The sequence below is a fragment of the Quercus robur genome, chromosome 12 (assembly GCF_932294415.1).
Source record: "Quercus robur chromosome 12, dhQueRobu3.1, whole genome shotgun sequence".
Taxonomy (NCBI): domain Eukaryota; kingdom Viridiplantae; phylum Streptophyta; class Magnoliopsida; order Fagales; family Fagaceae; genus Quercus; species Quercus robur.
In genome coordinates this window covers 14,312,510-14,333,845 of record NC_065545.1, presented here as the reverse complement: position 1 = coordinate 14,333,845, position 21,336 = coordinate 14,312,510, and the positions used below count along the sequence as shown (strand labels likewise).

Here is a 21,336-nt window from a genome sequence, read left to right as displayed (position 1 = left end):
TCATATTTGCATTTGTGTTCTTAGTTTGATGTATTGATTTTGCATGGTCTGCTTTACTGAACACAACGGCATTCGTTGGATCCTTTTGGTTGGACTTTGGATATAGCTATGAACACAACCACAGTATTGCCTCCAGGTTTCTAAGGCCCACATGGCAAAACAATATTGGACCTTTCAATACAAGAAGATTTCAATGAATATCATATATTTAAATACTGTTAAGTTGATATAATTATAATAATAATAATAATATATAGTTTAGTAAATGTTTGAAACGTATAGCTGTTAGCAAATGTTTTAGCTACATGATTTTATTTTACAAATTCAATTTTGGTGTTGTAGTAAAATAAACCAAAATTAAATTTTATATTGTACTCAATACCTTTCCCGTGCATCGCACGGGTTAATGACTAATTAATTAAAATTGAAAATACTTCTCTCCAACAAATACAGTTTGTTAAAGAGAAATCACGTGAGAAACACAGTATTAATCCTACATACCACCCTAATCTACTGAATCAACCAGCCACGATAATAGTTCAGTTAGCTACAAAAACAAACCATATGTATGCCTATTTATTAGCAGTTTTTACTCCCTGCTAAATAAGAGGAAAAAGAGAGAATAGACCTCCAATATTGATTTTTATTTTTATATGCAAAAGCTAATTATATAACAGCAAGATCTACAAAAGAAATTGTGCACCAAACAAACCCAAATTGAGTCCAATCATAGGATGGAAATCTGCAAAGTTTAAGGCTGGCACTGCTGCACAATATCCTGAAGATCCATCCTCCTCTGCCAAGGAATTTGATCCATTTTCGGTTTTCCCAAGCGATTTCACTGACATGCAGTAGTATGGGTCACTACTCAGAATTACTCCTCTTTCCAAAGAAAATGCATAGCTGAGAAAAGTGAGAAAAATTTAATGGTTAAACACCCAAGACACTCCTCACCTACTCGCAGCAAGAAGATACAAGGCAAACATTTGAACATTCTTACTACAAGAAATCGAATATTTAACTAAGGCTTCTTAAGGTTCTTGTGCATGAGATGGGGTAATTATAGTGAGCGAGTTCTTTCTTCTTTTACTCAGTCATAAGCTCAGCATGTTTGGCGAATAACCCCAATCATTTGAACTTCCATTTGGACCTCCTTTATCCACACGATCTTCCCTTTCCACACAAGAAATGGAATGAATGAGAATAGCAGAAATTTTATATATAAATCTACCTAACCCAAGTTTTTAGAAGACATGCATTTTAGTTAAATACTCAATGCTGCTTCATCTCAGCTTTTCTGTATGGCACTTTAAATTAAGCTCTGACTGTTTCAAGCCTTTCAAAAGCATTTTATGCTCAAGTTAGTCATGATATCTATACCTGGCTAACTTCCATGGATTGAGTTGAGGATAGAGATGAAGGTATGAAGAAAGAGGTTCAGACCAGGTGATGATGCCAGAATGCCGGCATGAAATTGCTCAAATGCTTACAAATACAGCATACAAGTATAAATATCATGCTTGTGCTTGGGTGTGTGAGAAAGAGAGAGAGAGGGAGGGAGGGAGAAGAGTTCAACGATTTCTGGTTATTCTGTGCAGCATGAAAAGAGTAAGTGAAAGCATTGATATATTGAGTTTACCCAATCAAAAATAGGTCACCCTATTCAACTGGTTTACCCAGTCAAAAGTCGTACACAAAATCTTCCCGTCTTTTTGAGATCTCCGTCTAAAATAGATCACCCTATTTAACTGGTGCCAAAACACAAAATGGTCTAAATTTCTTTACATAAAGAATGACGTCATTTTCCTTGCCATTTTTAACACAAAAATGGTTCACCATTTTTCATCTAGAGTCTAAAATCATCATTCATGAAAAGAAAAGATCCATCTACAGCGTATAAAATTTCACATCATCCAAATTACACTCATCAAACCTAATGAATTCACAACAATGAATAACAACTCCCCTGATCCTAGACCTGAGTCAAGTCTCCTCTGCCTTGTTCGCATGGAAAGCATTCAAGACCAAGTTTGCATGGCCTAAGCTGATTTTCTTTCTTCCTTTTTTAAAAATAAAATAAAATAAAATTCAAGAACTCCCTTAGAAGATTCAAACAGCATTTAATTGATACTCTTACGTTTTCTCTCCAAAGTCCAAACTAACATAATGATAAAAGAAAATGCAAAATATCTGAGACTCAACAGTCAACAGTTTTAATGACATATGGATTGGTTAATATAAACTACATAGATCGCAAGTAAATCTCATTGAACACTTTCATCCTAATGTGCACGTAATTTTGGTGTGAATTAGGGGGAAAAATGGGCTTTTACCCTTATTTTTTAAAATATCTAGCTTAATGTCCCTATTTTGAAACTATTATGCATTGTGTCCCTGTTTTGAAACTTGATTTTTAGAAAATCGAGTTTTAAGTAAGTTTCAATCATCTAACGGGTGTTCCTCCAGCGTGGCAAAAACTTACCTAGAACTCAATAATCATAAAATCAAGTTCTATGGGAAACTTGATTTCTTAAAAATCAAGTTCTATAAGAAACTCGATTTTTTTAAAATCGAGTTTTATAAGAATCTTGATTTTTTAAAAATCGAGTTTCAAAATAGGGACATGATGCTTAATAGTTTCAAAACAAGGACAATTTACTGAATACTTTAAAAAATAAGGGCAGAAGCCCATTTTCCCCTGAATTAGGTCACTCTTACACAGCTGACATTGTGATGCTTAGAGAGTCTTGCATTTAAGGATAGAGTTACATTTGCATTGATAGATCAAAGATATGCCCAAGGAGGTCAACGTAAAATATATAAGCAAATCAAAATATCATGGCCCGAACAAATTCATTACAAAAACCAATATGTAATTATGAAAATGATACATACAGAATAAAATGTGCTAATTTTCCAATACAATAGAGGACAGCAAAAGATGGAACTTATCCTTAAGCAAATGAAGTTAGCAATGAACCACTATGAACGAATCCAAATCACAATCAGCACAGGTAAAGGAAAAAGATGGAAGGTTTGTACATACAGCTCTGTTCCGATTAGCTAGCATCCCTAAGTCTTTTTATCAAAGAATCCAGAGACTTCTTTTTTGGGTTTTGCTTGGCTCCCCGTGACCCAAAGGTTCCAAATAGCCGATCTGAAGGATCCCTCAACTTTTCTGAAATAGTCACAACTTTCCTGTGGTCCAAAGCGTTATAACTTCTCTCCCTGATTACTGGATTTAGATAATTATCCGGATGATTGCTCAATAGCAAATTAATCAATTGCCTGGACTCAGAAAGTGCCAATTTCAACTGATTTGCATCCCCATCCGAGAAAATAGGAGCTTGATTATCTGCAAATGATTCCAGCAACCGAACATCAACATCAATCCCGATGATCGCATTCACATTAAACCTCTTAACTGAATCCCCATATAAAGCTCCCACAATCTTCTCGGAAATGTGAGAAAGAACTTCTTGTAAAACCCTTTTAAGTACCTGAGCTGGCAATATCTGCTGAGCAGTAGAAACCAGAGTCTCCAAATATATCATCACCTCATTCACATATTCATTCCCACTTTGCGGTGGCTCATCGGCCATCCAATTCACGTTCTCAATCAACGTCATGAACCCATCAACCTTCGCTTTCAACAACCCTGATAGCATATCTTCTGCTGCATCACGGGCTCTACTCAATGGAAACTGTCTCCTACCCCTCTCAGCCATCCTCAAGGGAATCCCTGAAAGCTGTGCAGCATGACGAAAGAAGAAATCACAAGCACGCTCCATGACAGCCATATTTGCCGCCATCTGCATTGCTTGTGAAACCCCATGAACGGCCGTATTGATAAGCTTCAACAAAGCCTCATCTAAAGCCTCACCCAACAACCTATCCAAGTACTTCTTAACCATATCATAAAAGTCCAACTGCCCACCATACGACATGAAACTCACGGAATCCTCAATAAAAGACCTCACAATCCTACAACAATCTGGCACTGTGGACGAAAATGGCGCCACGTAAGGAAATGCAGGAGCAATATCCGACGTTTGAAGCTGAAACGAGAGCACATTCATCGAATACTCGTATTCCTTCTTCATCAACATTTGCTCAAACTTATCAGCCGCAAGTGCCTCGGCTATCTGTTTCCGACAATCCGACAACAACAATTCATGATACTTATCCCTATGTTTACTCAATACATCTAACAAAGCATCAACCGGGTACCCATACCTCCTCAATGTGACACCTAACAAACTCACATAGTCCTTAATCAACAACAAGTGATTCGCGGTTTGCATCCTAGAAAATTGGTCCTCTAAAACCCCACACATTTTACTCATAGCAGTTTCCCACAAATTCTCAACTTCCATTTTCGAAATCAAACCTCCACTAGTCCTCAAAACTCGATCTTCAACTATGAAAAACCCGGCTATCTGGGCGAAAAATGTTTGATGAGATTCTAGAAATGGAGTCATAGACGATACCTGAAAATCTGAAGTCAATTGGAGCTTCCGATTCTCGAAGTAGTACTGCTTGAACCGGTCCTCGAGTCCTAGGGTTTGGTTTATATGATAAGCTCTGTACAGAGGAGTCAAATCGAAACCACCACTATGACCGTCGTTTCCAAGTCCGTTACTGAGCCCAACGCCGTCGTGTTGGCCGTGTTGATCGTCTTCGTTTTCATCTTCGTCTTGAAGAGCGTAAACACAGTCACGAAGACTAAGCCGACTCTGCTCCTCTGCTTGGCGCTGCTTGATTCGAAGATCCTCTTCGCGCTGACGAGCCGAGGAGGCTTGGCCTATGGCTAACTGACCTAAGTTCCGGCTCACGACTCGGATCTCGACGAGCCAATCGCCGAACTCTTTGCTCACTAGCCTCTCGATATGCGCGCGAATCTCCGGGATCTTCTTCTCCAGCATTCGCCTGAGCGTAGACGACGGCGTTTTGTCCAGCAACTCGGTCTCGATCGAGTCCAAACACTTCAACGCCATGTAGAAGTTGTTCCGAGACAAGTGGTAGTTCGATCGGGAACAGATCTCGATCAAGCGGATACAGGTAGAGATTGAGCCGAGGGCGAGATTGACATTCTGCAACACAGTTCGCGACTCGAGGAACGAGTCGAGCGAGTCGAGAAGCGGTCCAGCGACGGACTGGAGCTTGGAGTTCGAAGTGGAGAGAGAGGATTTGAGCGATTCGACATCGGAGAGGAGAGACTTGAGGTCGTCGACGGCGAGGATGAAGTCCTGGTAGTGAGCTTTGCAGACTTCTTCGATCTCGGACTCTTTCGAGCGAGCGAAGTGGCGGAGATGGAGGAGGAGAGTCTCGGGCTTGCCCGATGTGAAGGCCTTGCGGATGAAGGGTCCTATGTCCTCGTTGTTGCAGATGGCGGAAGAAAGGAGGAGCTGGTCTAGCTTGTCTGCTGAGTCGGCGCTTCCGTTATCGGTTGCGGTGGTTTTGGTGCCTGTGGCGGTATTTGGCGCCACTTTCCGGCGTGACTTCGTGGGCTGCATCGTAAGTCGTGTGGTGGTTGAGACTTGAGAGAGAGAGAGAGAGAGAGAGAGAGAGGGAGAGGGGGAGAGTTGTAGCAGTTGGGCTATTTGGAATTTTGGACAACAGGTTTAGATCGGCTGGATTATTTTAGTCTTTATTATAAAGGGGGAGAGTTGTAGCAGTTGTATCACGGTGTTGAATTGTAAACAATTTGGTTAAACCAATTAAATATTGTTTATTCTTCTAAAAAAAAATTGAATATTATTTTAACAGATTGTAGATAGAATTGTATCAATTTGGTAAATTCATAAAAATTTAAAACCAATTTCAATATTTTTGTTATAAATTGAATAAATAAAGTTCTTTTTAATAATTAGATTGTAAAGAAAGTTATAAACTCATCCATGGTGTCAAGTTGTTTTAGGCTTTAATTATGGGTTTTTTTTTTTTTTTTCTTTTGACAAATTATCAACGGGATTCAAGTGCACAACTATCACAAAAAATTTCACAAACAAAAATATTCTGTGGTTATTGGACCATGTGACTACATAGAAATAATATTAAATTGTTACTCCTATTATGATTTCTTCTTTTGTTACTTAGTTTAATAAGATAATTTAAATTTCAAATTTTTGTTGTTGATAATAACAGTAAGTGTCAAATGTCATCTAATTGAATTAAAAAAAACTTCTAATTATTTCAGTAAAGTTTGATAGTATAATTTATTTTACTTAGAAAAAAAAAAGTTTACACACTTTCTATTTATCACTCTTGCTATTAACTTTGATTCTTACTAAGGCTGCGTTTGTTTCAGTGTAAAATATTTTCCAGAAAGGAAAATATTTTCTAGTGTTTGGTTGCATTTTAAAAATTATATTAGAAAACAATTTTTAGTGTTTGGTAACATTCTGAAAATACTATTTTCCTTCAAATTTTTCACATTTTCTCAATCATTTTCTCAGCTTCTAAACAAATTTTATATCACGAAATCCACCACTATCCACACAAAACCCACCACTACACAACATAGAAACCACCAAAACGCCACCACCCACACCACCACAATAACAACAACAACAACAAAAATCAAAGATCAAAGAGAGAAAGCAGATCGGCGATGAGATCAACCTAGAGGAGGAGATAGATCGCCGAGTGGCGGACGACGAGCTCGACCCAAAGGAGGAGATGATCTGACCCAGAGGAGGACGAGACCGGTCAAGCAACAGCAGGCTTCATGTGGCACGATCTCGGCGGGATGATATTAGCGGCGCGAAGTCGAAGGCGCGATCTCACTAGCGCGTTTGGGGTTGGGGTGCGATCTCGCTAGGGTGTTTAGTTGCGCGAAGTCGAAGGCTCTCTACTCTCTCTTCTCTCTCTCTCTCTCTCTCTCTCTCTCTCTCTCTCTCTGTGCGTTTGAGTCTAGAAATGGTTTTGTAGGGACACGATTTGCGTTGGAACACGGTAGGGTTGGGTTCGCACGTAAATGGACCCGTGCAATATCATTTGTAGAGAGTGGGGTCGAAAGGCTAAGTCATGTTTACTCGGCTGTGGTTTTGTTAAGTTTTTCCTGCATGATTTTAGAGGTGTTCACCCCTTTGGTCCTCCCCTTTCTGGGAAGTCCCTCTTTTTAGGTTGCAAATTTTCCTTTTATATTAGCATGCATTCAATTTCCTTCGTCCACGTGTAGGGTCGAACTTTCCTAGCCTGACACTTGTCCCATCAGTTTAAGACCTGAGTTGTTGGGAGTGGTTGAGTAGGCTAAAGAGACACGACTCTGTGAGAGGCAAAGCTCCGTCTAGGGCAGGTAGTTTGGGCAGCCTTTCCTAGATATTTTTAGATTTCTTACAAGATTATCCCTATGCCGCTTTTACCCCTTTCCTTAGTGTAGCTCTGGGCTAGCCGAGGGCTGTACCCTCCTCGGCGGTTTCTATGGCCCATTGGTGCTTTGCGTTTATTGGGCTGGGACTATTATCCTCTTCGGCCTGGGTCTTAAGTATTCCTGTGAATAGGTGGATCTGGCCCATCTGTTGTCGGGCCCCACAATAGCCCCTCAAAACCCTGCTATCCAACTCCTCGGTTGGAAAGGTGGGTTTTGATGATACCGAGACTCTATTGCGGCTCATTAAGTTCGGCCCTTAATCAACGTCTGCGACTTTTCACCTCCCCAAGGAATGCGCCGGTCTACGAGGTATTTCCCTTGACTTACGCGTGATGCGTTTATTCCGTTTGGTTAGCCGCAGTGCGCTTTTAATGTCTTCCTTTTACGAGGCCTCTTAAATCTAGCGGTTATGGATAGCTTGGAGAAACGAAACGGTTTTGCATTTACTAGCAGATTTCTTAGAGGATCGGAGCGTGTCACGTACCCTCGTCTTTTTCCCTATATAAAGAGAGAAGATAAGAAGGTGATTCTCTCATATGCGAATCCCTTAGACCCTTCTCAGAATCCACTTCTTCCCTCTGGTTATTCCTCAGTCGATAACACGTCCCCCATAGTGATCAACCATGAATGAATCCCTCCTTTCCCAGAAACACCATACCTTAACGAAACTTGAGATGGCTCGGTCGGGGCAAAGGTGGTGGAGACTCAAGGTTTGTCTCCCCATTCTTTTAGCCAAAATCCGAAGCAGGGGCTCGTCACATCCTATTTCCGGTGTGGCCGAGTCAAAAACCTCCCTTGTCATCTCCATCTGCTCTCTCATGAGCATACCTAATATGGCTCCCCTTTTCCCTCTTTTGCTCCTTTTACTTTCTTTTCATTGCTTCCCTCTTCTTCTCCTCCTTCCCGCTCATGTCTTCCATCTTCTTTTTCCCTTACTTTTTTCAGCAACAAGAGCTTGCTGCAGTGCTTCCATGTGTTCCAATTCTTCTTCCTTGTCCTTCATTATTTTTGTATAAGGATCTTCTCCTGATGTGAACAGTACTGAGGCATAGATTTCAGAAAGACTTTGAAGGCGAATTCAGAAGACACCTGATGGTTTAATTATTTGTGTTACGGATGTTGTTACTGTTTTAGCAGTTCATTTTTTGTATTGGCTCATTTAAGCCCTTCCTGGTTGGTTGTAACAATTTTTCATATTAATAAAAGTGATTGTTACTCTATTTCGTATGTCTTGTTTATATACTTTAACAAATGTGAATGCGCTGCTCGGCATAATAGTATAGCATTTCAATTAATAATAAATAAGGCCAAAGTAATCGTTGATAAAAAGATGCCACGATGACTTTAATAAAATAATCATTCAACGTAGCAATCCGACCAGTGTGGAATGAGACTTATCTTAAAATTAGCCGTGATGGGTATTAAATGCTCCGATTAGATATAAGGAGTAGCTATCCGAGGACGTGTTACCCACCGGATGAATGGCCTCTTTAAGTTGACGATCATTAGGTTGTTCTACCATCTCGATGATACGCGAGCCTTAACCTTTTCCAGTATTTAAGCCGAGAAGTTTCCTCATTTGGGCAGTTGATTTCCCGGGCAGCCTGAGTCCGAGGACTTTGCAAAACCTGGGTTTTGTTCAGGACTTATGCGTTTTATCTTATGTACTTGATTTTTTCCTTTTAGTTTGAACCCGAGGACCATGCAAGCCTTAGGTTCTGTCCGAGACCAATGTCCGCATTAGTACTTGGTTTTCCCTTTTAGCTTGAGTCCGAGGACCATGCAAGCCTTAGGTTCTGTCCGAGACCAATGTCCGCATTAGCACTTGGTTTTCCCTTTTAGCTTGAGTCCGAGGACCATGCAAGCCTTAGGTTCTGTCCGAGACCTTGAGTTCAAATTTTCCCTTCCTTTGAGCATTTCCCGAGGTGCTTAACAGTGGTTGTTCTCGGCCATGGTCATTGCTCGGCGTCGGCCAAAGTACCTGGGCCCTTACCCAAGGCGGGCCCGGGGCCACGAATCCACCTAGCCCCTGATTTAAGAGATATTTCTGCAACTTCTGGCCACGTGGTACTCTCTGATGTCACGGGGACCGAGGTGCACCTTTACGAGGCTCTTTAATCTTGTGGTTGCAGTTGATGTTGGAAGTTGAGCCAAGACTGTTTTGTCTGTAGCGTTTCTTGGGAAGCCACATGAGTTGACTGCCATCACCTTGTCTTTTCCAATAAATGGGAAGGAGAGAAAGTTGCTTTATATACGCACAAATCCTTCAGATTTTCTCCCACATCACAGCTTCCATATTCGGAGTTCTCCCTTCTTGGCATTACATGTTGAAAGTGAGGGTTGGGAAGAAAGAAATGTCTCCGCCGCAGAAGCGTCGTGTCTTCATGAGGCTTGTAACAGTAAGGTATGGACACAGGAAGCACAAGTTCAGGAGAGTTTTCCATCTCCACCGAGGGAGAACGGCGTCTCTCCCTCTTTTAGCCAAAATCCGAAGCAGTCTCTGTTCACGCCAACACTTTGGTATGGCAGAAGAAGGGTTTTCCTCCATCAGCGCCTCTGCTTTGCGGCAGGTGTATATTTAGAGAAAGCCCCATCACCTTCAACTCCCTGCACCTTTTCTTCAACGGTGTCAGGTTCAAGTTGGGTCTTTTTGGCTGCCTGAGTTATGGGCAGGTAAGGGTGCGGGGGAAGAATAAAGCCTCGGAACTGTAGCCAACCTTTCCTCCGACATACCTCCTCGGCTTTCTACAGCTTTCTTGTATTTTTCTTTTTCTTGCTTATGTAGTACTCATGTAGTAAGTTTTGACGTAGGCTGATTCCAGCTTTTCATTGCACGATGTACTATTTCTTCATCGTAATAAAAATAGCAGTTTATATACTTGTTTTTGGGTATGGTTCTTTTGGCACATCACCTCGTAAATGAGTGTACTCCCCGTATGTGCTTTCTCTCAGCGCTACTTAGGGCAGGAGCCCCTTGAAACACGATTCAACTCGTTCTAATTCGTTCTAACTTACCTATACTACCAAGCATAATAATAATTGACAATAAGTTAAGTTCAGGAAACTAACCTAGGTATCGGTTGAACGCCCCGTGATATGTGCGGGAATGCTGTCCGAGAAACGATGAACTCCAAATAATTCATTGAAGGGGGTGACTGAGCATCGAGCGACTTTGATTATGTTTTTAGAAACATGTTACTCCATTTCATATCGGCCCTTTTGATGTTGAGGGTCCGAGACTTGTATGCTTCCCTTTAAGTAGTTGGTTTCCCCAGAGGCTTGGGTCCGAGGACCATGCAAGGCCTTGGTTCTGTCCAAAACTTGTATGATTCTGTTTAAGTAGTTGGTTTCCCCAGAGGCTTGGGTCCGAGGACCATGCAAGGCCTTGGTTCTGTCCAAAACTTGTATTTTTCTGTTTAAGTAGTTGGTTTCCCCAGAGGCTTGGGTCCGAGGACCATGCAAGGCCTTGGTTCTGTCCAAAACTTGTATTTTTCTTTTTAAGTAGTTGGTTTCCCCAGAGACTTGAGTCCGAGGACCATGCAAGGCCTTGGTTCTGTCCAAAACTTGTATTTTTCTTTTTAAGTAGTTGGTTTCCCCAGAGGCTTGGGTCCGAGGACCATGCGAGGCCTTGGTTCTGTCCAAAACTTGTATTTTTCTTTTTAAGTAGTTGGTTTCCCCAGAGGCTTGAGTCCGAGGACCATGCAAGGCCTTGGTTCTGTCCAAAACTTGTATGATTCTTTTCAAGTAGTTGGTTTCCCCAGAGGCTTGAGTCCGAGGACCATGCAAGGCCTTGGTTCTGTCCAAAACTTGTATTTTTCTTTTTAAGTAGTTGGTTTCCCCAGAGGCTTGGGTCCGAGGACCATGCAAGGCCTTGGTTCTGTCCAAAACTTGTATTTTTCTTTTTAAGTAGTTGGTTTCCCCAGAGGCTTGAGTCCGAGGACCATGCAAGGCCTTGGTTCTGTCCAAAACTTGTATGATTCTCTTTAAGTAGTTGGTTTCCCCAGAGGCTTGGGTCCGAGGACCATGCAAGGCCTTGGTTCTGTCCAAAACTTGTATGATTCTTTTCAAGTAGTTGGTTTCCCCAGAGGCTTGAGTCCGAGGACCATGCAAGGCCTTGGTTCTGTCCAAAACTTGTATTTTTCTTTTTAAGTAGTTGGTTTCCCCAGAGGCTTGGGTCCGAGGACCATGCAAGGCCTTGGTTCTGTCCAAAACTTGTATTTTTCTTTTTAAGTAGTTGGTTTCCCCAGAGGCTTGAGTCCGAGGACCATGCAAGGCCTTGGTTCTGTCCAAAACTTGTATGATTCTCTTTAAGTAGTTGGTTTCCCCAGAGGCTTGGGTCCGAGGACCATGCAAGGCCTTGGTTCTGTCCAAAACTTGTATGATTCTTTTCAAGTAGTTGGTTTCCCCAGAGGCTTGAGTCCGAGGACCATGCAAGGCCTTGGTTCTGTCCAAAACTTGTATTTTTCTTTTTAAGTAGTTGGTTTCCCCAGAGGCTTGGGTCCGAGGACCATGCAAGGCCTTGGTTCTATCCAAAACTTGTATTTTTCTTTTTAAGTAGTTGGTTTCCCCAGAGGCTTGGGTCCGAGGACCATGCAAGGCCTTGGTTCTGTCCAAAACTTGTATTTTTCTTTTTAAGTAGTTGGTTTCCCCAGAGGCTTGGGTCCGAGGACCATGCAAGGCCTTGATTCTGTCCAAAACTTGTATGATTCTCTTTAAGTAGTTTGTTTTCTGAAGGTTTAGCTCCTCAAATAAGGTGGGGGGAGCTGGCTTGGTGTTTGAAGCCCCTAGGCTTGTCCATGTCGTTGACAACGTGGAACGTAGCCCCTAGCAAGAGCTTATGTTGGAGTATCAGCAATATGTCGCCGGTGATATAGGCACCTTCATAGCCCCTTGTTCGAGAGAAGCTCAACTTCGCCACCGCTCGAGCTAACATGCAAGCCTCCCCACAGACGGCGCCAATTGTAGGGACACGATTTGCGTTGGAACACGGTAGGGTTGGGTTCGCACGTAAATGGACCCGTGCAATATCATTTGTAGAGAGTGGGGTCGAAAGGCTAAGTCATGTTTACTCGGCTGTGGTTTTGTTAAGTTTTTCCTGCATGATTTTAGAGGTGTTCACCCCTTTGGTCCTCCCCTTTCTGGGAAGTCCCTCTTTTTAGGTTGCAAATTTTCCTTTTATATTAGCATGCATTCAATTTCCTTCGTCCACGTGTAGGGTCGAACTTTCCTAGCCTGACACTTGTCCCATCAGTTTAAGACCTGAGTTGTTGGGAGTGGTTGAGTAGGCTAAAGAGACACGACTCTGTGAGAGGCAAAGCTCCGTCTAGGGCAGGTAGTTTGGGCAGCCTTTCCTAGATATTTTTAGATTTCTTACAAGATTATCCCTATGCCGCTTTTACCCCTTTCCTTAGTGTAGCTCTGGGCTAGCCGAGGGCTGTACCCTCCTCGGCGGTTTCTATGGCCCATTGGTGCTTTGCGTTTATTGGGCTGGGACTATTATCCTCTTCGGCCTGGGCCTTAAGTATTCCTGTGAATAGGTGGATCTGGCCCATCTGTTGTCGGGCCCCACAGGTTTGAAGTAAAAATAGAAACGTAAAACAATTTTCGGGTCAAAGCCTTTATTTTACGGTCAAATGAAATGTTTTTCCGGAAAATTTTATTTTCCATGCGTAACCAAACACACAGTGAGGTTTAAAATGATTTTCTAAAATGGTTTGAAGCCAAAACAAACGCAACCTAATAGAACGCTTAAAATTTTTGTAAGATGTGTATGATTTTTTAAGTTTTAATTGACTTGTACGGTAAATGTGGACAAAGATAATATTAAACCAAATTTCAAACTCTAATTAATAATTGAAGGAACAAATCAATACTTATTGGTTTTCTCTATTTATTTATTGATTTAATTACTTGTTTTTCATAATACGGATTTTTTATTAAATTGACGAAAAGGACAGTGAGGATTTGAGAGATTCAATGAGGGTATATATATTGGTACTTGACAAAGGAATTGGGATGGGGATTCGATTATTGATTGTTGGGGGACGGCGGTTGGACCGGGGGGGGCAGGCGTGTAGTATTTGGGTTGACGAAAAGCGACGAATGTGGAAGAATATTCTGAATCTCAAAGTGAATTTCACTTTTACTCGCATATTGGCCGTGTGTAAAACTGTAACAGTAAATTTTGGAGGAGATCTAGGAAACGTACGTAAAGTTCTATTAGCCAACTGTGACTTCGTTAACATTGGGCCTAGATATTTGCTTGCCTGGTATATGATTACAAGGATAGTACCGTTAGGACAGTCATTACAGACTCACAGTTTTTTTTTTTTTAATTAATAATTTGAAAAGTAGAAGAGCCGATGAAAATATATCTTTACAGCTTTACTAATTGCATTTTGAGTCCGCTCTTGGTAATAACTTTTATTATTGAACAAATATGTTATTTAATTTTTAGTGTATATAAAAATTGAATGTCAAATTTTTTATCTAATTATCAGATACTTTACCAGTTAAACTAATTAAAATCTACGTATTCTCTTTGATCTAAATATGAGCCAAGAAATTAAATTCTTACATAAACGGAGCTTGTACATTATACAACATGTAAACACCATTATATTATATATCCCTACAATATTCTCTGTGTTAATACCTTTCACAAATGAGAAATTGTTGAAGAAATCGTTGCAAATGGAACAAGTGGCTGCAAATCTCAAGCCAAAATTATTGCAAAGCTAAAAATCTCATTCTTAATTTATTTTTATTTTTTTAGTAAAAGTTTAGGAACTTTATTGAATAATAATGCTACAATACATCAAGGCCCAAAAACTGAAGATCCTCAAACCAAACTGAGAAACCAACATGGGTCTCAATACACACAACCAATTTATAAGCTACAAAATTAGCAGCACCATTAACAAATACATGTTGACATAAGTGAAACTGGGAATGGAGCAGCCTAATAACTTCAGGTAGATGTCCATAATAAGCTGTAGGATTAAGGCCTCTATGTACAACCTTAATTGAAGCACAATCGTCCCATTCCTCACAATATTAGTTATGCTAAGTTGCAGACAAAAACTCAAAGCATCCACATCAGCAAAAAACATAAGCAACCATTCGGTTTCTAAAGGCAGACAATCTACTTAAAGCTCCTACCCTCAATAACTAAGCCATGCTCATCATGAATTAGAAACCCATAAGCTGTATATATTAATAGCTCCACCATTGCTCTCTATTGCCAAAATTGGCCACCTTGATGACGAGAGAATCGGTTGCCAAACTACTAAAATCATCACCACCTCAATGATGAGAGAATCAAACTGCCTCCGCCACTACCAAACTTGTCACTGCAGAATGTTCACAAGTCACAACAATCACACCTACGTGAATGGGTGAGTTCATGAAAATGTCCCTCAAAATGGAAAGCTCACTTTAAAATATCTTTCCCCCTAAATGAAGGGTTTTTCAATCAAGTTGCTACTTATTTTAATTTAAATAAATAAATAAACTTTATAAATACATGCTTCATTGAATGATTGAATTTGCATTTGCATTTGCATTTAAATATAAAATTACAAGGCCTTAGTCCTATATACAATTTAAGAAAACACATGGCTTTAGGTCCTAGTTACATCTTAATAAATGTAAAAATTATTATATGATAAAGCACTAGTCTACAACTTTTGATATAAGTTCGAAAAGTTATAAAGTAAGAAAGTGTTAGTCACCCACTTTACCTACAAAACTGGTCTTCAAGTATGGATGGAAATTGAAATTTGAATCTAGGGTATGAATATTTGAACATGTGAATTTATTTGAATTTGAAAATCAAAAAAAGAACATGTTTGGACAAAGCTTTATTAAGAACAAATAGACAACAAGACAATTGAAGAATGAAATTTATATCATCTGAAAAGGGCATGCTCCAACAATTAATTTGTAGAGGTAGGTTAACAAGGCCAACCCTTCAAGCCTTAATAGCTTTACTTAGTAATTTAAAGAAATAAAGTTGGCTAAGACAGTAGTTTAAGTAGAAAATAACAAAAAGAAAGATAAAGATTCTTATTCAAAATTTTCCTTGGGCTAGCCAAGGATCAACAGTTATTTGGGATACACACTTATCAGTTTTACAGTGATTACTTTCTCTCTCTATTGCTTTTATTTCCCTCTCCCTACTTTTTCCGATCCCCTTTCTTGGAGGAGTTTCCTTCCTTTATGTAGCTGCTTGGATTGCATCACAACCCTCCACTTGGACCAATGTTGATTCTTACTTGGATACTTGTCTTATCATTGCCTTGCTGGGGATGGTAGTGTAGGCTGCAAGTTGTAAAGGCACTGTTCAAGGGTCATTCTGCCATTAATGCGGTAGACTGAGTTGATACAGTGCATTTAATGCAGAGGTGAGAGGTGATAGGTGATAGGTGCTTTACTGGAAGCTTCCTCCTTTCCTTGCTTGCACATTTCTACTTCCTTCTTCGGCCTTCAGCCCTATGGCTTGGTGGTCTGTCCCCAGTTTCCTAAGGAGCATTTGCCCCTTAAGCTCCTCTAGTGAGTCACTTTCGTCAGTTTATTTGACTATGTTAGCCTGACTAGGCTAGGCCTAATATGATGAATGGTTAGGCCCCATTGTCCCTCGGGCGGGTTCTGCCTAATAATCCTCTTTCTTTGGGCTTCCCCCTCCCACATCATCAATCCTATCATATTTGATTCTAATTATCATACAACCAATGCAACCAAACATGCTAAACACAAAACAAGAGTAACAACATACAAATAATAAAAGAACAAGCATATTACATGCATATAATAATTAACTACGTACGAGAGGGGTGGAATTCTTTTAGAGGCTTCGATGAGTGAGGCAACAAGGTGCTGAGTGACGTTAATTAGCTAGGAAGATGATCACGTGTGCTTAGATTTGTTGCTTCTTCTATAACTCTAAAGGAATTATTATAGGATCTTAAAGAAAAAATAATAATAATAAAAATAAAAATAAAAATTAATCACTCACACTCAATCTAGAAAGATCAAAATATGACAAACATTTATGACTTTTTATAGGACGTTAAGGGACGAGGTACCTTGAACGGTGAGTGCCTCCCTCAATTTATAGAAGGGGCACAAGAGTAAATCTGGTGCCAAACCCTAGCCCACAACTTTCACATGTTGCAAGCCACCTCATCACCTTGGGCCCACCAACATAGCACAACACTTAAACCTTTGGTTATTTCAAATTTTCAATTATAAATACCACTGTCACGCCCCGAACCCAAGTAGAGTTAGACACGTGACAATAGCCACACACTTATTAAGTTTACACCCTATAAGTGTGTAAGGCCCCCTTAACAATCAAAGAATCATCTTCAAGAAAATTTCATTAATAAATTAAAAATATCCTCAATAAAGAAATTCTCAAAAGATCTCCAAATAATAATATTTCAACATCTATTAAAAATAACTAAATCCTTTAAATCAAAGGACTACACAAATAGTAATTTTAAACATAGAAGTTCAAATCTTATTCCATTAATTTCTTAAACTTCACTCATGCGCACATCCCAGCGGAAGCCCAAACATATGCTACTCTTCTTGATCAAAATCTGAAAGGAGAAAGAGGGGGAGGTGAGTTGACAACTTAATAAGTAACCAAAATTCTAATAAGTTCTATCAAGTAATAAATCTGTAAAGTAATAAGATGTAATATGAGTTTTCAAAAGTCATACTATAATATGGCTTTCCAAGAATAGCTAAGAAGTTTCATAGTCTTAAAATAATAAGTTGCAAATAGATCACGTACTTTAACCTTACAAATATATATAATAGATGGTTTAGAAATTAGTCAATTTTCCATATATCAGAAGCTATAACTTACAATAGGTTCCAAAAATACATAAGCAGTTTAAGTGACTCAAAATAGTTAAATACTCAAATATTTCCAAAATCACATATGTAGTTTTAAGTAATCAAGTGGTTCAAATACTCAAATGCAATTTATATTCTTAGAAATCTTATGACTACGGTCACGCTATATCCCCGTGACTAGGCATCAGAGTACCAATGAATAACCCCCACTGGCTGGGTATCAGAGTACCAATGAATAATCCCCATTGGTTTGGGTATCAGAGTACCAATGAATAACCCCCATTGGTTTGGGTATCAGAATACCAATGAATAACCCTCATTGGCTAGGTATCAGAATACCAACGAATAACCCCCATTGGTTTGGGTATCAGAGTACCAATGAATAACCCCCATTGGCTGGGTATCAGAGTACTAATAAATAACCCCCATTGGTTTGGGTATCAAAATCAATTCATAGTCAAATTGTCCATAATCATATGTATAAAATCATAGTTTCTAACAAAATATATCTTATTCAAATACGTATATATAATCATATATTCAATAATCAAATATATTTGTGATATTTCTATATTCTTATTTTAAATCAATATAGCTAACAAATATCAATTAAATAAAATACATCATATATTCAGTAATCAGATAAATTTGTGATAATTCTTTACTTGAAATCAGTAATACAATAGAAATAAAATTGTAATAATTGTAAACAAATTTCAGGAGTTAAAATACATAAAATATAACCAATTAGGATAAGGTTACTTACCTCAGCTAGCTCAACGCAAAGAACTTCTCCCTAACACTGTCTCTAAAATCCTTAGATATCACCTAACAATTTAAAGCACCATTTACCCAATAATCAAATAATAAGAATAACCTCAAGTTACTTGACCAGATGAGAAACTTCTAAAGTACCCACTAATTTCTTATTATAAATTCTCCTACAATTTCTCTATGGCTATATTCCATATTCTATCATTTGTATTGACTCCAATTAAAATTTGTTTCATGCCAAATCCCAAGCGCTGTGTAATATGAGACTTACCTCACACGATTATTTAGGCTAAAAAAATTAAAAGCATTCATTGAATACTCAGTAAAGCTGAGTACAATCTCTAACAAAATAGCCTTTGTCTCTTATCTCCATAGACTCTATAGGCTAAGGCTATTGGACTAATGGTGGTCAAACCAATAGTCCACCGTTTCACATAATTAAATATTCACAAAAAAGTATTATACACCCAAAGCAACTCCATGCCCAACAAAACACCAGAAATAACAATGTTACAGAGAGAGCCGTGCTACCAAAAACAAAAAGGATTTATCGCCCAAATCCAATCCTTCCCTGTTTACACTTAAGTTGTAAAACCCATAGAAATTTTAGATAATTCCGCTACTGGCTAGAACTACCAACATAAAATATACTCTAAATCCTAGCAAAGCTTAGATTTGACAATAAAGAGATTTATAGGCTCTTACCTCAATTGTGTAGTAAATCCTTCTCTATTTCAGTCCTTTGAGTAGTCTCCTCTCTCAAATATCTCAGCCAGTATACGCTGACATAAAAATTAGACTATATATACTAGGGTTTCAACCTTATTTTCTAAAAAACCCCTTAGTAATATTAGTTATAAAAGTTGACCCCATAAATGAAATTTACTTAAATACCCCTCCTTTTATTTATTTATATATATATATATATTTTTTTTTTCTGGGTATTACAACCACTGTAACTTTACTTTACTCATTTTCTTTTTCTTCCTCCCAAAACCCATATGTGAAAAAGCTTGAGCCCTATAACAAATTGCAATGGTTGGAGTACTGGAACTACGATGGTGCGAAAATGGAAAACTCACTCCGGAAAACACCATCCCATGCTAGAAAATAAACAACCCAACCTTGAGAAACATTACTTCTCCGTCGAAAAACTAAAACCCACTGCTCCTTGAATCCACGAAAAGCATCGTTCGTCTCAGATTTGCAATTGCTGGAGTACTGGCACGATGGCTCATAAACGGAAATCCCACGCCAAAAAACACCATCCCAAATCGGAAAATGAAAACCCATCCTTATAAAACATTAATCCATTGCCGAAAACAAAAACCCATTGCTTACTTGAGATACAACCTTTTAATAGTGATGACCTTACAAAATAAAATGAATGATAATATGTATTATAATAAATACACTCAAATTTGCAACGTAAATTTCACTAAAAATTTAAAAGTAGCTAACTAAAAAAAGGCATACCTGAGATACATTATCATGGTAAAGAAAATGGTGCATGCCAAACTTTTGACTTTATCATACTTGTTTGAAATGAAAAAGTTCCTCCTTGTAACATATTTTGTTGGCCAAAATATGGATGTATCCTAGTGATATTAGGAATTCCACTTATGTTTGGCCACACGAGTGATTGGGGAAAAAATTGACAACTCTTATCACCAATATGTTGTGATTGTGACTGTTGCATTTCAAAATCCTACATTTTATATACAATATAATTGCATTTCAGTATACTTAATTTAAACCTATTAGCAACATCCTAATAATAGAAAATAAAGAGTCTTACATTAAAGTTAAAACTCTCATGCATTTCAAGCATACCAAATCCCATAGTAGAATTTGTACTATACACATTTCCAACCTTGGCAGAATCCTACAAAAGCACAAAGTACAAAAGTTAATAATAGTAATAACAATGATTAATTATCCAAAAAATAAGTAAATAATATAATTACAACCTAACCTTCTCAAAAATTTCCCCAAGAATTGAAGTCTCAACTTGGTTAACTACATTCCCTTCGTTAATTATAGTCTTCGTTTTCGTTTTCTTTTCCTTTTCCTTTTCCTTTTTTTTTTTCTTAACAACTTGTTTAACCTTTGGCATCTTCCTTTTAAACGATGGTCACCCCTTTTGACAAACAACCACTGGATCAAGAATTTTTTTAGCTTCTTTTGATATTACAAGACCATTGTCACAGGAGGTGGAATCATTCTGAATATCTATAGAAATAGGCTTATTGCAACCACAAGCATTTCCCCCTTCCTTGAGCTCCCCTTTCATTTCACATATTTGCATCATTACATTCTTATATGCATTTTCAAAATTTGCTGCCAAATTAGCAACCTCGTAAAAGGCATTAGACATCTTTTCATAGCAACATGCTTTAGGTTTCAAAGACCAATTGTCATAACTTATTCGAATTTTAGTGTGCCTCCTTTTGACATTTTTATTCCATCTGTTTAAGATGTACTTGTCTAGTATTCGATAAATCTTCCTATGAATAAACACCAATATTTGATGCTTGCATACTATCCCCTTAAACTTAAACAACATGCATTTGCAGTTAACTTCACTGTTATCCTCATTAAAATGCACATGAAAAATTACACTCCGCTTTCCTTCTTCACGTGATACATCTTCACGTACTTCATATTCTGAAAAGTTGTCGTGTTCCCTGCATGAAGACAAACTGCAACAAATACTACTAACTATCTCATTTTGGAAATCTGTAAATTTTCTCAAAATGTAAGCACTTTGAAATTGTTTCTCCATATCATAAATAGTTATACAGGAAATGCGTGAATTGAAAGAATTAAAATCTTCAATAGTTTCATTATGCACCTTTGCTGCCAAAGCATTCTCATATTGTTCAACAAATTGTTTTAAAGTAGTTTTCTTATTAATGTATTTATCAAAGAAAGCATTCATGCCTTCACTTCGCTACATTATTGACATTCCTACCCAAAACATATCTTTCACAAAGGCAAGCACCCAATGATGCCGCTCATCATACAACCCAAATAACCATTCATTGCTTTCAAGTTGATATTTCTTAATGAATTTGCCCCAACTTTCTTCAAATTCTTCTTTTGTCAATGAATCATGAACAACATTTTTTATACAGAATTTTATTGATTTATAGTCTTTGAACCCTTTAAATTTGTCAGGCAACTTATTCATGACATGCCACAAGCATCATCGATGTCGTGCATTAGGGAAAACGAACTCTCTATCGCTTTTTTCATGGCTTTGTCTTGATCCGTAATAATTGCATTGGGAGGACATTCTGACATGCATGCAAGCCAAG

General features: G+C 38.6%; 1 protein-coding gene across 3 annotated transcripts; it reads right to left on the bottom strand.

Annotated features, from left to right (window-relative positions):
* Positions 1-543: 543 nt before the first annotated feature.
* LOC126710266 (exocyst complex component SEC15B) lies at positions 544-5,620 on the bottom strand. 3 transcript variants are annotated; one of them, XR_007649611.1, is made up of 3 exons: positions 3,047-5,620; positions 1,001-1,173; positions 544-903 (listed from the first exon to the last, which is right to left on the bottom strand). XR_007649611.1 is itself a non-coding variant. In XM_050410649.1 (2 exons), the coding sequence occupies exon 1, from the start codon at positions 5,514-5,516 to the stop codon at positions 3,060-3,062; it is 2,457 nt and encodes an 818-aa protein (XP_050266606.1). In that variant the 5' UTR covers positions 5,517-5,619; the 3' UTR covers positions 544-903; positions 3,047-3,059. The 3 variants fall into 3 exon arrangements, 1 of the variants encoding a protein (XP_050266606.1); XR_007649612.1 differs by having other exon boundaries at positions 1,001-1,168; XM_050410649.1 differs by lacking the exon at positions 1,001-1,173 and having other exon boundaries at positions 3,047-5,619.
* Between the last annotated feature and the right edge of the window lie 15,716 nt (positions 5,621-21,336).